Here is an 18,595-nt window from a genome sequence, read left to right on the forward strand (position 1 = left end):
GCAGTCTTTTTAAGTCAAACTCTTGCCGAGGGAGCCTTCACACCCATACCCTCCTACTGTTGGGAAATATTACAAATCGTGACTCATCATAGAAAATGACATTATTCCAAAAAAGCCATAGGCCTCTCCACCATCTCACAAGCCCAATCTTTTCTGCACTTGAGATTGACAGGACAAACAAGAAGTTTCCTTCTCGCAGCTCTACCATAGTAGCCCAACTTGTGAAGATACCTGACAGCTGTTCTGGAACTGACACCAGCTTGTGTTGCAATGCTTTACACCAAGGATCCGCTTTAAAAATTTTTTCACAAGATACAGGGTTTTTCAAAGGGCCCGAGGCAACTTGGATGAAGTTCTGTGCACTTTATATATATATGTGTGTGTGTGTGTGTGTGTGTGTGTGTGTGTGTGGATATAGATAGATAGATAGATAGATAGATAAGGACCTGCCATATCCAAGGACATTAACAGAATTCTCCGCAGATTGATCATCGTTTTATTTTTATTAACTAAAACAGGTGTCCCTCTCTTTGATATGTAAGTAGTTGACTCATTAAATAGTGACATTAAATTGTAATCATGATTGTAGTCGTTTATGTAACCGCCAAACTTTCGGTGTATTCCTCACTATTTATGGCTGCAAGTATGTAACAAAATAAAAGAAAAACACCAACAACATCTTTGTTTAATAGTATTTAATTGTATTTAAGAGTATTTAATCGTATTTAATAGTATTGTATTAATTGTATCACGCTTTTTGATATCTTATTCTTTTATTCATCACGTGAGCTTTTTCTTGACCACTCTAAAGTGCAACGAACAAAGACAAAGCTTTTAATTGTAGGTGTTCGAGTGAACTCCAATCTACGGTCCCCCCCCACCACCACCTATAAAAAGTCGCCTATCTAGCTATAACCACTGTCAATAATTTCTCTTTCTCCCTCTGTTTAGTTTTAAGTAAACAGATCTTCCATGAGCAGAGTTTATTTCCTAGAACTACCCATCTGCAGAACACAATATTGCAGGGCTGCTTTCTAGCTAATTACAACATACTCATTTTTCAAGTCCTATGTAAACAAATTCTTGTTAAGCATTTCGTTTCAGGCTTTTTGTGCCAGAGATCGTGACACCCAGCTCCAACTCTAATTGTTAACATTTGATGGAATTTTTCAATTTTGTTCTCAATTTAACCTTATATGAAAAATTCAGTTTTTAACATTATTTTAACACAACGCATCCAATATTCTGTCATTAGCTTCTAAAATTAAAAAGTCGTCCATAATATCATATTTGTCGTAGTCCCTCTGCCTCTGTGTGTGTCTGTCTAACCTTTTTAACAGAAATTTTGTATCAACGTTTTTATGATAAATTGCAGCAAATTAAATATGATGACATCTGTTTGATGCACAGTTAGAGGTTAATAAAGATTAATAGGAATTAGTCATTACAATATCACATTTATTCAAGAATTTTACTCAGAAACTACTAGGTCGATCTCGCTGAAATTTTGTATGGGTCTTTGTTATTATAAGGTGCAGCAAACTAAGTATTATGATATCTGTTTGATACAGAGTTAGCGATAAATATGTATTTATAGGAATTAAGGTTTTTTAAGCAAAAATAAGCACAAATTTAACTGTATTCAATCATCAATGAGGCACAAAACACACATTCTAGTTTGCAGGTTATAGCTTTTTCTTGTTTTTAAATAGGCAAAATATGTTCCCAGGTGCGGACATTATTAGGTTAAAAGATTAAATTGTAATTTTGAAAGATCAGGTTAAAAAAAAAAAAAAAAAAAAAAAAAAAAAGAAAGAAGAAATTTCAACGTAAACAACAACAACAACAACAACAACAACAACAAAAATAAAATTCACGTGATTTACGTACTCGTGCAAGATGTCGGTCATTTTTCTCTTCCCAAGCACGAATTTGCAGTTTCAGGTCCCGCAGCTTTTCTTCAGTTACATTGACTCTAATAAATATAAACAGAAGTAATTCTGCAAGATAGTTGCGTCAACAAGAAGCACATAAATTTAAATTTTATTAATAAAAAAAGATTTAATTTTTCAATTACTATAATAAGGTGCAACGAACTAAGTATTATAGTATTCGTCAAATCCTGGTGAAAATGAACAAACGGTGCAGTTTTAGGCCTTAACATATGTAAATTTGAGTTCTGCACCATTCAAAAAAAGAAATGACTAAGTCCATCATTTGCTCCCCTCCCCCATTTAGCTCCAAAATTCCCCAAGGTCTTAACATATTTAAATTTGAGTTCAGCACCATACAAAACTGCTAAATAGACATAAACAGAAAATTTTGGACAAATGTGGTAAAATAGTCTCAAAAATGAAGTGTTTTTATTAGCCTTAAAAGAGCCCGTGGGGCACACCCAAGAATTATCGCAAAGTATAGACAAACAAAATTATATAGAAATCTGTTAGTTACAACTTTTCAGAAAGTTTTATAAAAATACAAGGCATCAATTTTTTTTAATAAGCACAAAATTGTAAATTTTAGCCATTTTAAGTTGAAAGGCACCCTGGAGGGAGAGGGGGGGGGGGCAACCGGAGTTTTCCCGGAAAATCCATTCCGTTACTTTTTTTACTCATATTATGTTTAATGTTCCTATTTACAATGCCTCCCCACAGGACAGAGTTAGAGACCAGGGTCGTTCTTTAATGTGGAGAAAAAGAACAAAAATAGAAATTGCCTCAAGGATTTCTCCTCCACTGACAGAGAACAAGAAATTGAAGTGTAGCATCTGAAGAACAGGCTATTTATTTGCTCCCCTACCGAGCAAATTAGGCACAAGGCCGATTTTTTATGTGAGAAGTGAAGGGGAAATTGGGACCAGCTCCCCGGAGAGTAGGGAAGCTGGATAATGACAATTGGTATGAAGGGTTTCTCCTACATTAACCAAGGTCTTATCTGTGGGGTTGGTATTTATTTGCTCCCCCACCGAGTAAATTAGGCACAAGGCCGATTTTTAATGTGAGGATTGAAGGGGAGATGGAGACCAGCTCCCCGGGGAGTAGGGGAGCTGGATAGTGACAATTGGTATGAAGGGTTTCTCCTACATTGACCAAGGTCTTATATGTGGGGTTGGTGTTTATTTGCTCTCCCACCGAGCAAATTAGGCACAGGGCCGATTTTTAATGTGAGGAGTGAAGGGGAGATGGAGACCAGCTCTCCGGGGATCAGGGGAGCTGGATAGCGACAATTGGTATGAAGGGTCGCCCCTACATTGACCAAGGTCTTATATGTGGGGTTGCCTCGACATATGGTCTTTGCTTGCAGTATCTGTTCCGGCAGATACTACACTTTGATTCTGGCCCGAAGGCCAAGTCAGTAAAATATTATGTTTAATCTTTGTGCAAAATTTCAAAAAATTCCAAGGTATAGTTATTGAGAAAAGTGCGGACAGACGAACGGGTGAATAGATAAGGGTGGATATACAGGCCCATCCTTCTTTTGTCGGAGGGGGAGGGCAATAAAATAGTTTTTACTCTATTTACTATTTTTTTCATCACATTAAATAATGAATTGAATATCTAGTTCACAGAGTAAATAATTTTGTTCATCACATTAAATAATGAATTGAATATCTAGTTCACAGAGTAAATAATTTTGTTCATCACATTAAATAATGAATTGAATATCTAGTTCACAGAGTAAATAATTTTGTTCTATCGCAATCAGTATTTCAAAACGAAATAACCAATGAGTTCGTTCATCTTAGACTGGCAATAAAGAACAAAATCAAGATGACTGGAAAGATATATCAGTGTATCTTAATTATACACAGAGATTTCAGAATGATAAGTGGGGGAATATTAAAAGAAAAGTGGGAGAAAAAAAGGGGGGGTGGAGAAAACGAGAAATTGCTATTTTACCTTTTCTCTCTTTGTTAAGTTGGATTTTAAAAAACCTCGCCTTGCTTGTTTGTGAATTTTTAACTACATAAAATTTCACATAATAAAAAAAAATATTAAAATGAATACAGAAAATATAACAGATATTTTGTGTCCGTATATCTCTAACAACAACTAATACATCACTAACACCCTCGTTTATTAAAATATTCAGAGAAAAAGAATCGTTTTATTACGATCACGGTCCAAAATGAATCATAAAGTACGGAACTAATGCAAGGGAAATAACTCTTGTTCACTAAGAGATCCCCCGCCCTTTTTTTTTTTCAGAAGATAATTTGGGACGCTTTAAACGAGCGTAACTTACGTGAATTTCATTTTATATTAAAAAGAAAGGAAAAACGACGGTAGTTGCAAAGGAATAAGAAATGTTATTAAAGAAAACAGAATTTCTTTTCGTGTAACGAAAATGTTAGTCTTTTATTTCCTTGGGTCTTTTTGTAAAATCTCCATTTTTATTTGGAGAATGTTTATAATGGGAAAACGACGAGAGACATGTTACATGAAAAGAACAAAACAAAATAAATAAAGGCGAAGAGGCCTGCATTCACACAAGAGATTTTTTTTTTTATATATATGTTTAGGAATAGAGGATTACCGTAATAGAATGTTCGTGAATTTAATATTCTCTTGTAAGGCAAGGGAAAGTCTTTAGTTGAGATATAGAACAGTTCTGATGTCGACAGTTTTACTACCATGCGTCGAATGGGCCTGGAGTATAGTATCAAAACTTTTTCGCTTAATTATATAAAAATTTATTTTCTTAACTCAAAGTTATTAAAGAGAATGTTAATTGCTTTTTGTATTATTAGAAAGAAATTGAAAGAATGTTTAAATGTTGTGTGTGTGTGTTCGTTATGTTGTGATGGATTTTAATTATCCTTTTAGTGCCAACAAGCTTCTGATGAGGCACTGTTGCACGTGTGCTGTCAATTCTGCATTCAAGTATGGAAGAGAGGGAAAATGTATTTATTTGCTTCCCCACTGAGCAAATCAGGCACAAGGCCGTTTTTTAATGTGGAGAGAGAGGGGGAGGGGGAGGGAAAAGGGGACCAGCTCCCGATGGGTGGGAAATGGGAGCTGGATAGTAACTGTTGGTCTGTAGGGTGATCCCTACATTGACCAAGGTCTGATATGTGGGGTTACCCCCACATATGGTCTTTGCTTGCAGTATCCGCCGGAACAGATGCTACACTTTGATTCTAGCCCGAAGGCCAAGCAAATCTCATATCATCTGGATTCAACCTTTTTATTTACTATGTCACGTGTACAACTTGCCTGAGACATGACATATGATTGGACAAGCCAGGAGGCAAGCTGCATGCTTGTGCCAATCAGCTTTGCGCTTGTAAATAAAAACTATTTAACAGTCAAACCCGGTAAACAACTTTGCTGGTTCTGCTTTTTTTCTTTTCTTTTTTTTCTTTTCTTTTCTTTTTTTTTTAATTTCCTTCTTTTGAAGAATTTAACGCTGGGTATGGAGCAGCCAAACACGCTATCAACATTGACCTGCTTTTTATTGAAACCAACCGAGAGCTCTTTTTAGTATCCTCGTTGATCCCTTAAGTGCAATTGTCTAGATCTCTTTTGCACTTGGTTCACCAGGAATATTAGTTAGGTAGGACTTCAGGTTCTTCTTTATAAGCCCCGTGGCACCAATGATAACGTATGATTGATCACAATCTATTAATTCATTTCATTTAAGTTGTTTAGAGACATGGCAAGATGTATAACTAGTAGATTAGGGCTACGTTAATGAATCAAGGCGAAATTGATTGGTCAAGCAAAACAGTTTATCCGACAAAAAAAAAATTTGAACAAAAAATGCCGGGAAAATCAATGTTGAACCTAATCAAATAAATTATATATCTAACTAAAAAATACCTGGGCTGATAAACTGAATTCCATGAACAGAACAGTTTTGTGCCACTCTTTTGTTCCCTTAGGGAGATTAAAATTACGATAGAGTGATACTGAATCTTATGTCTAGAATCCTTATTCTAATTTTAAACAAAATTCATTACATGGTTTTTATTTTAGAAAATATTTAAAGAAGAAAAAAAATGAAATTAAGGAAATCTTGCTTATTTAGTGTCTAATGATTATGGGTGAAATTTAATACAAATCTGAAATAAGCAATGCAGAAGAATTACTGATTCGTTAAGGGAAGTAACTCTATTTTCCTAAGAGATTTTTTTTCATACGATGATTTCAGACACTAATTGTAAGAAAAGAAAGATGCGACTATTTTTTTGTTTCAAACAAAAACGTTGTTTTTGTAACTATTTTATTTAATGTAGCAAAAAGTAAGAAACGAAAAAGTATATATATATATATATATATATATATATATATATATATATATATATATATATATATATACTCGGGTTTTTTTATTCAAAAGTAATGGACTAATGAATTCAACGAGGTTGTTAGATAGTGCGCAATAAAAAGAGCTGATAATACTTGTTTATTGTTATATAAACATGCTCACATCCCGCTGCTACAAATAGCCACTTGTTTCAATCAAACAACAGATATCATCAGGCAGCGACTTGACTATTCAAAAGTTCAATGAATAATCAGATTATTCATTGAACTTTTGAATAGTCAAGTCGCTGCCTGATGATATCTGTTGTTTGATTCGGCTAAATTTGAAAGTTTAATAAATCTATATTACTATAAATTTGGATTTTGTTTTGTATATTGATGTTCATATTAAAAAAAAAACAACAACTTTGTTTCCATTTTTTAAAAAAGAAAATACAACTTTGTTATATATGGCTCGTGGAAGTGCATTCATCTGCAAAATATCTAGCTAATTTGCATATTCTTTTAAACATTCATTTTAATTAATTCCCTATTAGTTTTTCTGTTTTCTTTTGAGATAATCATCTTTAGTTTAGTGTACATTTTGTTGCAATTTAAAAACATTATCTTTCATCTGGCAATTAATGATATAGATATAAATTTTTCAATGATTTTTTTTAAAGTGCAACAAAATATACATTACATAAAATAAATCCAAGGTAATTTTTTGATTCAATTTAAATTAAATTTTTTATACCTTACTTTGTAAAATTTATAAAAGTGCACTTTTAAGATAAATAAATTTCAAATTGAATCTTGTACCTTTATTTTTAAAGCCTATAGTAAAACATTTTGTTTAACAATTTTCATGCCTTGGATGAAATGCTTTTCTAACTTGTATATATTTGTGTAAATATTTTGTTTACCAAATTCTTCTGTCAGATTTTGGTCTACAGACATGAAACTTTATATTTTGGGTTTAGCCGGGGAAAATCAGGGCAAAAGTGTGAAAATTAAAGAAATTACATTTGCCAGGTGAAAGTCGAACGACAGCATTACGAATATGCATGCGTAATGTAACAACTATTGGTTAATGTTTTAATTTTTAGTCTTGTAGCAAACATGTCTTCATAGCTCAGGCATTAACGTCAAAGGAAAAAATAAATCATAAGGTTTTGGTTTCGATTTTCTGTGGTGACACACGAGTCACTTTTTTGTAAAACTTTTTAAATCATTACTATGTATTGGGTCCAATATAATATAATCATAAATACAAAATCTGCATTGATCAAAATATCATATTTAAACGTATTTTACGACCGGACAATTCCGGGCGGCTTGCTAGTTCAGTATAAATATTTCTTGAAGGATAAATATTAACTTTCTGAGAATATTTCAAAAATATTTAGTAAAGTTTTAAGATATTGAATAAAAAACACTTAGTTATTATAAAAATTGGTTAATTAGATTTCAGTAACAGAAACAACAAACAAACCGTCACGCATAAGTTCTATGGAGACTCAAAACGTCAGAAAGTCAATTTTATTTTAAAAATTATAGAGGAATTGAAACATTATTCCTTAATTTCTATATTTTTGAAGATTATAAAAAATATTCATAAATTGAAGCAACCCTATTTTGTTATAATAATAAAAAGGAATAGAATAATTAGTTACTTTTTTACATAATGACTCAAGTTATTCTTTAGCGTGTTGTAATGATAAATTAAATGAATCATTTTTAAATAAAATGATTAAGGAATAGTAAGTGTAAAAAAGTGAATTAAAATCATTAATTACACTGACAATTTATTCAGTGAAAAAATAAGCTAAAACAATTATTTATTAATAATTAAATAGAATACGGCAGGTGAGGTGCAAATTCTGTTTTCTTTACACTGTTGCCCATCCGTATTTGTTTAATTTAATGGTTATTGAAAATAATACCATTAAAATCTTTTTTTTCTTGGTGATCTTAGATCTCAAATTTTTCAACTTTATTTTTATTTCAAGATTGAAAAAAAAAACAAAAAAAAAACGCATATATATATATATATATATATATATATATATATATATATATATATATATATATATATATATATATATATTATATATATATATACACGAAACTACGGGTTAAACGGAAAACTATCTTCACATAACACAAAAAGATGGCGGAAGTGAGGAAGCATGGCTTGGGAAGTCTTTTTACCCGAATACGATGCTCAGCATGTTAAAAATATACCTTTTGTTGGAAAAACATCTGAAGAAGTTGGGTGAGACAGAATATTTTCATGGACACATAAATCGTAAAATTGCCTATCCACTAATGAAACAGCTGTAATGGAAAAAAATCCAGGAAATAAACTAAAGTTATAAAAAAAGAAAACGCGAGCCTTTGAACAAATTTTGCACTATATATATATATATAAATATATATATATATATATATATATATGCTGATGTTGACACCATCATGCGTACAAGGAAAATATTATAATATTGCATTTGACATTTTCGAACTGTTATCATCAAAATAAAATGAAATATTTATTATTTTGATGAAAATATTAAATAAACAATGCTTATGCAATGACAATGTCGTTAATACAAGAAATAATTTTTCTTCGAGCTTTATTAATTTCATTAACGCAAACTTTAGCTTCTTTTTCCGTAATGTTCCTGAAACATAAAATTTGCTTTTAAATTGTTAAAATCTACGATACTTTATTTTCATAAAAAAATTCACGCGTCCTTCTTTTATTACTTAAAATTATAACTTTAGCAACGGTGTTCTTTGTTTACACAAAATAACACACTTTCATTAATATTAAAAAAAAAATAATGGGTTTATTATATTCTTAATATTTAGTTAATAATAGTAAATTAATAAATACATAAAATTTCATTAAAATTGGTTGATTTCCTGAATTTGGGTAAATTTTAAGTGAAGGAAAGGGGTGGGTCAAAATGTTTATACATTTATTTAATCGGACATTTATTTTGCCCTCTTGGTATAAAACTAAATTAAACCCCATATTACCTATCCTACACCTTATATACCCAATATGCCTTAATGCGCAGTAAAGTTATTAAAACATATCTCTGTTAATCGATATCATTGCTGTCAACAGTATTTAGATAGATTAACATATAATTAAGCAAGGTTCACGCAGTACAAGGGAAATAAATCTGAAAAATACAAAGTAAGAGTTATTTCCCTTGAGCTGAAAAAATAAACATTTTCTAATATTGATATTTTTGTTTTTTGTTTGCTTTCTTTTTCGTCTAATTACGTTGACACATGTACGGCAAGATTACCTGGCATTAGCATGTATGTATGTATGTATGTATGTATGTATGTATGTATGTATGTATGTATGCGTATGCACGTGTGTGTATACATATATGCATATGTGTGCATGTGCGTGTGCTCGTTTGTTCATATACCTGTGGTAATGTACATTTACCATGTTTAAGTTCACGGTTTCATTGTTGTTGTTTTGCAACCGTCTCTCTCTCTCTCTCTCTCTCTCTCTCTCTCTCTCTCTCTCTCTCTCTCTCTCTGTATGTATGTATATATATAAGGGTGAATGAACCTTTTTCGAAGTCAACGGCCAACTAGCACCATGTGTGTTTGTGTGTATGCATATGTGTGTTGGGGTAGAGAGAGCTCCCGTAAGCCATGGTGAAGGCAACCTTTCTAGGAGAAGCAAATCTCTGATTTAAAAAACCATAAAGTGGGAGACCAGTACCATTAAGCTGGTCTGCAGTTTAATTTGTTGCTGGCTATCTTGCTCTTGCTTGTTGCTGGATCTCAACGTTTTGAACTGAGAGGGAGACTTAGCTGTCGTACAAAGCTAAGACTCTGTAACATCATCTGTGTATAGATACTCCCTCAGACTATTAAAATGGACCTGTGGCGATGAAAGTCATTTTTGGGCTCATGGACTTTTAAGTGTCTGAGGGAGTGGCATTCGTCTGACAAGACGTTGCAATCATCATATATATATATAACTGTTTTCATATATATATATATATATATATATATATATATATATATATATATATATATATATATATGAAAACAATAGGAGTGGGAAATGAAGTCACAGAACTATATATTGGTGGATATAGATGGGTTCATTTATTCAATAAGAGAATACAATCGATTAGTTGGGGATAGAAGGGACTCTTTATGCCAAGGCATTTCGAAGCCTAATGCTGCTCATCAGAAGAGTAGAGAAGATGCTAGGTAGCATAATGGGGATGCAGCGTCTAGCATTGGATTCATTAGGAACGAAATAGATCAAAACAAATTAAAATTATAGATCATGTTGGGGGGTCGACTTCTAAATAAAAGAGGAGCGTATTATATATAGTGTAGTGCAGAAAGCTGTATAGAGTCTCTATCATAGTCTTAAGTGTATGTAGTATATGTTTTAGGGTTAAAGTTGGAGCATAACTGGATGTGTGGTGGTTTTAATTTAACGGCGTGTAAGGTGTCTATTATCTATGGAGAGCATTTTTGACAGATGCAAGCGAGATAACAACAGAACTATGAATTAGTGTATACTTTTGGGAGGGATATTATGATGGTGATTTAAGGCGAAAAGGGTGGGTCTGGGTTCGTAGTTATAAGGCTATAATACTGGATTTCAGAGTATAATATATGCTAAGTAATATGTGGCAATATTTCTATGTTTTCTTTTTTAAAAGGCAAAGTTAGAGAGATAGGGTAGCAAGTTCTTTGGAGGTGTCTAACAGGACAAAAATAGATTTTTGGATGTGGATGATTGGCGTGGTGGAGTAATGGGAAATGTACTATTAACCATAATAATATTAATAATAACAATATTAATAACGCTCTAAGCTATATATATATATATATATATATATATATATATATATATATATGCATATATATATATATATATATATATATATATATATATATATATATATATATATATATATATAGGCTCCAATATGGTTGACTATTATAGAAAATAGTAATAACGCTCTAAGCTATATATATATATATATATATATATATATATATATATATATATATATATGTCTGGTCACGATATATATATATATATATATATATATATATATATATAGCTTATTACTATATATATATATATATATATATATATATAGCGTTATTACTATTTTCTATAATAGTCAACCATATAGGAGCCTATTCGTCACCAGACACACACACAAACGTTCAGCTTTATATATATATATATATATATATATATATATATATAAAGCTGAATGTCTGTGTGTGTGTCTGGTCACAAATAGGCTCCTATATGGTTGACTATTATAGAAAACTGATCACATATAATGATAGAAGATGTATCGAGACACAGGAATGGATATGTTTGATCTGGCATAATGATGGTTCATTAAAATTGTGGGGTCTGCGTACGTGCCTGGTCAACAAAGTATGGAAATAAAAAAATTAAAAATTAAAAAAAAATGTTTACAAGTGTTTTTGATATAGATGTACATAAGAATACTTTGATAAGTATGTTTTAACTTTAATAGGGATAGTATAATAAAATTGTGGGGTTTGCGTTCATGCCTGGCCTCCATAGAATGGAAATAGGCACAAACTTTAATAAAGACTTTTCATATCTATCTGCGTATGTTTCATTTTGAAGGAATATGGTATAATAAAATTATGGGGGTGTTCGTTCGCGCTTGACCTCCATAGAATGGAAATATGTCACAAAGTTTAACAAGTTTTTTTTTAATAAAGATCCACAGAATATTGTGATAAGTGTTTCAGTGTGAACAGGTATGGTATAATAAATTATGGGGTTTATCTATTTTATTTTTACTTTCATATGTACTTTTAATATCTTTCAAATATCTATTCTTTTGCATGTAAAAAAACTAAGGGAGATAATTTCATATGCAAGAAAATGATAGCCTCAATCAACAACAGCTGACTGAAGTATTAATATTGTTTCTAAACAAGAAAACTATTTTCACCAATAGAATTAGATATAAAAGAGATAAAAAGCGCTGGTCCCTGTCACCCCCATCAAACATGGTACCAGGAAAAGAATTCGACCTATAAAAATCTTGTTTTGATTAAGGAAATGATTTCCGGAGAAAATATATTACATTTCAGGTTGTGTAGTTTAAATGATGATCTGGCTAGAGATCGGCTTGTTTGGCAGTCAATTTCTAAAAGCTGTCCAACACATGCCAACATGTTAAACCAAATGATGATGATGATGATGATGATGATGATTACTGTACACCTCACAAACACACATCTAAATTAAATGCCAAAATAATAAATCTGTTTCTTCTATACAAAAAAAATAAAAAAATTCTAATACTTGTGTACAATGACAATAATATAGAAGTAAATAGATTTATTATTTTTAGTCCCCCAACAAAAGGTGGATGCACCTGTAAATTTACCCTTGTCTGGTCGCCTGTTTGTCTGTCCGCACTTTTCTCAATGACTACGTGTTGGAATTTTATGAAATTTTGCACAAAGATTAAACATGATATGAGTAAAAAAAAGTAACAGATCAGATTTTCCAGGAAAACTCCGGTTGCCCCTCTCGGGGCGCTTTTCGAGTTAAAATGACTAAAATTGACACTTTTGTGCTTATTAAAAAAAATTGATGCCTTAGATTTTTATAAAACTTTCTGAAAAGTTGTAACTAACTGATTTCTATATAATTTTGTTTGTTCTATAATTCGCGATAACTCCTGCATGTGCCCCAGGGGCTCTTTTAGGGCTAATAAAAACACCCCATTTTTGGGACTATTTTACCATATTTGTCCAAAATTTTCTGTGTATGTCTATTTAGCAGTTTTGCATGGTGCTGAACTCATATTTAAATATATTAAGACCTTGGGGATTTTTGGGACTAAATTAGGGGTCGTGCAAAAAATGGACTTAGTCATTTCTTTTTTGTATGGTGCAGAACTCAAATTTATATATATTAAGGCCTAAAACTGAACCGTTTGTCTATTTTCACCCGGATTTGATGTCCCATGAGGATTTTGGGGGCTAAATGGGGGGTTGAAAATGCTGAACTCATCCTTTTTTATGCCCCGTTCTGTGTGCACTCATGGGGGACCATGCATGCTTCACTTGTTATTTATGAAATTAGAATGTCTTAAACAGTGTGTCACAGGTTATATGTATTTTCAAATGGAATCAAAATGGAATAAATAGTTGGTTGTAATTCTTGTGACCGAAAGGAGTCACAGGTACGTCTAATATCTTCATAAATGTCTATTCCTTTGTCTGTAATACTAAGTACGATAATTTCGTATGTAAGCAAGAAAGAACTGGCTACATGTGAAAGTCTGTTCCGCTGGTCTGCTTTCCAGTTTACTACAATATTGTCGTCTTCAAGTACAACGTAAGCAAGTTCTTATTGAACCGTCTTCATAAAGAATTAAAGTAAAGTCAGTCTATCAATTTTGGTCATCGATACTTTCATTCCTACAAATTAGATACTAAATCTATTTTGATAACAATATATGATCTCATTTGATTTATGTTCTTAAAAATAAAATTTTACTTTGAATTGATTTTTGCCGATTTCTATATTTAGTCTAATCGATATTTCATCTAGGAAGATATTTTTTTTCTCATGCATCTGTGCTAGATTACAGAAAATAATATCGACTCCAAAACAATTTTTAAATACATTTAATACTATTTATTTATAATAAATTATTTTAATTATCTAATTTATATAAACGTTACAATACACAGACCTTCAAAAGACATCATAGTTTGCATTTTCTGTGAGTCTGCCCAGAGAGAGAGAGAGAGAGAGAGAGAGAGAGCGAGAGGGAGAGAGAGAGAGAGAGGGAGAAAGAAAGAGAGAGAGACAGGGGGAGAGTAAAGAGTGAGAGGAGACATTAAAGCAGCATTAGTTGACATATTGGAAGCTGCTAAAATACACATTTTTACAATTGTGAACTACATCTAGCGAAATAGGACACACAGGAGATGTTTAAACTGGAAATCTAAAAGTTCGATTTTAAATCACAGATTTTGGATATCCGCATGATTTTTGTGAAACAACAAATAATTATGATATCTAACAATTTTAATCAGTTAATAATTTGACTAGCGGGACCTGTGGAAATTCCACAGGGGACTCATTCATATGTAATATATTGATGTTGGCATTCTGGAGAATTTTATGGAGACGCTCTGATGTTATTGTACCTATTTACTATGCCTCCCCACGGGACAGAGTTAGCCCCCGGGGTCGTTTTTTAACGTGGAGAAAAGGTACAAAAATAAAAATTGTCTCAGTCGTGAAGGACTGATCCTCCACCGAAAGAGAACAAGAAATGGAAGTGCAGCATCTGAAGAACAGATACTACACTTTGATCTTGAAGAAAAAGCCAAAAACTGCAAAAGTATTTATCTAATTGAGCAGGGACGTCCGGCATTGCCCGGTCATAAAGTATGGTTAAATATGATATTTTAATTCTTTCAGATTTTGTATATATTATTATTATTATAGAGTTAATGATCTATCGATTTTTATATTTTTGCGATTTCAAAAATATAAAATATATCCATATGACTTGGGTGCATCAGCTTGAATCGAAACCGAAACTAAAACTTATGAAAAAAACATATATATATATATATATATATATATATATATACATATATATATATATATATATATATATATATACATATATATATAATGTTGACAATTTTCATATTTTATTCCTTTTGATTCAATTGATTCGTACAGTTCTTGACAGTGTCTGTTTCGTAGCGCAAAATCAATCACTTTATTATTATATCAATTAGTAAATCTATTATGCCCTTAACTCATCAGAAGAAATAGCAACAATCAATCCACCAAAAGGAATTAAAATGTGATACGACATGGTGAGAATCCGAAAATTTGGAAGAAAAGCTGCAGTTACCTTTATATTTTACCATTACGCCATCTTGGATTTTGGAGTGCCATCAGCTATAATCGAAACCGAAACCAAAACTTATGAAGAAGTTTTGGTAAAATTATTTATTACAAGAAACAGGAGTCCATAACAATTAAGCTACAGTCACTCGCATATAAACGTGACACACAAAATAAATAACATAGACACTATCCTAATATATATAGATAACTAGAAGATACTGTATTTATTCAATTTAACTTTCAAAATTATTAAAAAAAAAAAAAAAAATTTGAATATTTTTGAAGGGAAAAACAGCTCACTTTAAATTAAAAAAAAAGATCTTTTGGTTAGTGTCACGGATGAGAGTTCAATATAGAAACGTTGTTTTAATTTGAATAAAATAAAATACGCATCAACTGCGCTTGAAAGCCAAATCACAACGTAATATTAGAAAAATAAACAAATATATGTTTTTAGTGTATGAGATTTGACTATTGATGACATGTGATCTTGTTTGATTTTTAGGTTTTGATATACGTTTTTGTTTTCTTAAGGTTTTGTTTAGATATGATTATGATCATTCATTGGATGAACGTCTTTTTAAAATTGTTTACTTAGTATTAGTTTGATTATTCGAACAACTGTTTTCGTTTTTCGTGTTATTCTTAAAACATTTAAGCAAATGTAAACTGTGACCGTCTTCAGATATACAGGGTGGAACAATAAAATTGTCACCCTAGAAAAGACGTTGTGATTCTATTTCTGTTTGATGAAAACTGGTTTTCTTTTCTTTTTTTTTGTTGCAGACCATCTATTTGTTGGCCATCGTATATAAATCCCAAGAGCAATAGTAACCTTCTACCATGTCTGAAAGTGACACAATGTTTAACGAGTGAGATCGGAGATGCGCCGCTGAACAACTCATGCTCTCTACTGATTCAAGTTATGACAACAGGACCATTGCCAGCACCCTCAAAATGCACCGCTGAATTGTCATGAATAATAGGGACGAGCACAGTGTGATGAAAACAAAGTTTCCGGCTACGGTTATGGTCTTTGGTGTGGTTTCAAGTGAGGACCACATCATGCAACGTCACATCTTTGAAGTCGGCTTGAAAATCAACACGAAAATGTACCTGGATGTGCTGAAGAGTGTAATGATGCCCTGGTGAAATCAGGTAGCCGCTGGCAAACACTGAGTGTGGCAACAGGCCCAAAGTCCAAAAAGACCCGGGCTTGACTTCAAAAGGAGTGCTACGACTTTGTACACTTTTCTCACTGCCCAACCTCCTCCCGCAACCCGAACCCGCTGGACTTCTTCGTTTGATCATATGTCGAGAACATCACCAGCATGACTTCCCACAACATCAAATCCAGCCTGATTGCCACCATCTGCCGAGTATTCGCCGAGCTCCTACTGGCATTTGTGGAAAAGGCGTGCTCCTTGTTCCGGACCCGTATCGAGGCGGTAATTGAGGTTGAAGGCGGCGACATTGAATAAATGTCAACTCTACTACATAATCAAGTTTATCTGAATTGATTTTTTTCAATAAAAGTTATAAAATAAAACTGTAGTGTTGTTTTCTTTAGCGCGACAACTTTATCGTTCCACCTTGTAAGTTGTCGAGCTTTGAAATCTTTCAGCTGAACTCGGAAATCTGTACGGAACTTCGAACGGAACCTTTTATTTAATTCACAGAGATAGCATACTCTCGTACCGTAAGTAGAAGTCTAAAGTAATTCTCAATTGTATTGTCAGTATCATCCGCACTGCGGATTGAACCTTCAACCCCCAGAAGTGACTTCTACTTAGTACTTTATCCATTACGCCACAAGACCTTGTTTGCTCAGTAACAACATTTCAATGCAGGTTAATTTGTACTTGTTTTTGTTTTCAGGTGTTTTTTTTTTAATACCGAAATATATTTATTTAAATATATTTGCACAAATTAATTTCTTTAAGAAATACAATTAATCGGGTAGAGACAGCTAGTAAAGCTAAAATATAAATTTATTTACTTATGCACCAAAATGTTTTACTTACTTGTATACTAAAATTGCTTCATGACCGGACATTTGTGGTTCTTTTGTTTTTTGTCTCTTCTTTTCGATTCGCACTTTTTTCTTTTTCTTTTCCATCTTTTTGTCATGGATATTATCAGAAGTTGCACCGGAAAATGAATGTAACTTTAGCCTACAAGAAAAAAATTCATTCTCAAATTAAAATTATATATATATATATATATATATATATGTGTGTGTGTGTGTGTGTGTGTGTGTGTGTGTGTGTGTGTCATATTTCATTAAATAAAATAGGCATTTTTTGTCTATTAATTCTATTTTCGATCCTTTCAACTTCCGAATAACAGTCTTCACTTCTGGCGGGAACTGACTTATGTAATCACTATGCTTATCATGTCCGAGTACTTTCCAATCTTTCAGGGTTAATCGTCAGGGATAAGTTAATCTAACTGGTTATGAATAATTTATAATTTTTTCCCTCTTCATTGGTTAATTATTAATCGTTTTTTCTATTGGTTAAAATTAATAGCACCCTGAACCAATAAAAAAAAAAAAGGATTATTAATTAACCAATTTTAACCAATGGAAAAAAGGATAAATAATTAACCAATGAAGAAGAAGAAAAACACTTTATAAATTACATAAGTCAGTTCCCGCCAGAAGTGAAGACTGTTATTCGAAAGTTGGAAAGGATCGAAAATAGAATTAATAGAAAAAAAAAGTCTATTTTATTTAATGAAGTATGCCATAGTGAAAAAAATGCTGCCTATATATATATATATATATATATATATATATATATATATATATATATATATATATATATATATATGTGCGTGTGTGTGTATGTGTGTATGTGTGTGTAATGTGTGTGTGTATATATATATATACACACATATATATATATGTGTGTGTGTGTGTATACACACACATACATACACACACACACACACACACACACACACACACACACACATAGAATGGAATGATAAAGCTGACACCCTAACGAAAACAAAACTGCAGGTTTATTTTAAAACTTTTATTGAAAAAAGTCAATTCAGGTAACTTGATTATGTAGTAGAGCTGACACCTATTTAATGTAGCCGCCTTCAGCCTCAATCACCGACTCGATATGAATCCGGAACTGGGAGCATGCTTTTTCCACAAACGTAGGCGGGAGCTCGGCGAATACTTGGCGGATGGTAGTAATTAGGTTGGCTTTGGTGTTGTGGGAAGTCATGTCGGTGATGTTCTCGACGTATGACAAAGTAATGAAGCGTGTTCGAGTCGGGGGAGGAGGTGGGTGCAGTGAGAGAAGGGTACAGTCGTAGCACTCCTTCTGAGGACAATCCTGGGTCTTTTTGGACTTGTGGGCAGACATCGAGTCCT

General features: G+C 32.3%; 1 protein-coding gene across 3 annotated transcripts in view; it reads right to left on the reverse strand.

The window, feature by feature from the left end:
• LOC145296802 (coiled-coil domain-containing protein 83-like) overlaps positions 1-18,595 on the reverse strand; it is a 277,113-nt gene that overhangs the window by 217,583 nt on the left and 40,935 nt on the right. For all 3 annotated transcript variants that reach the window (XM_080142876.1, XM_080142877.1, XM_080142875.1), the window contains exons 2-3: positions 17,229-17,378; positions 1,891-1,975 (exon numbers count right to left, since the gene is read on the reverse strand). In XM_080142876.1, coding sequence (XP_079999002.1) covers positions 1,891-1,975; positions 17,229-17,323 — 180 coding nt within the window. In that variant the 5' untranslated portion in view covers positions 17,324-17,378. The remainder of the gene's footprint in view (positions 1-1,890; positions 1,976-17,228; positions 17,379-18,595) is intronic.

The sequence above is a fragment of the Euprymna scolopes genome, chromosome 17 (assembly GCF_053919585.1).
Source record: "Euprymna scolopes isolate OS-2025 chromosome 17, ASM5391958v1, whole genome shotgun sequence".
Taxonomy (NCBI): domain Eukaryota; kingdom Metazoa; phylum Mollusca; class Cephalopoda; order Sepiida; family Sepiolidae; genus Euprymna; species Euprymna scolopes.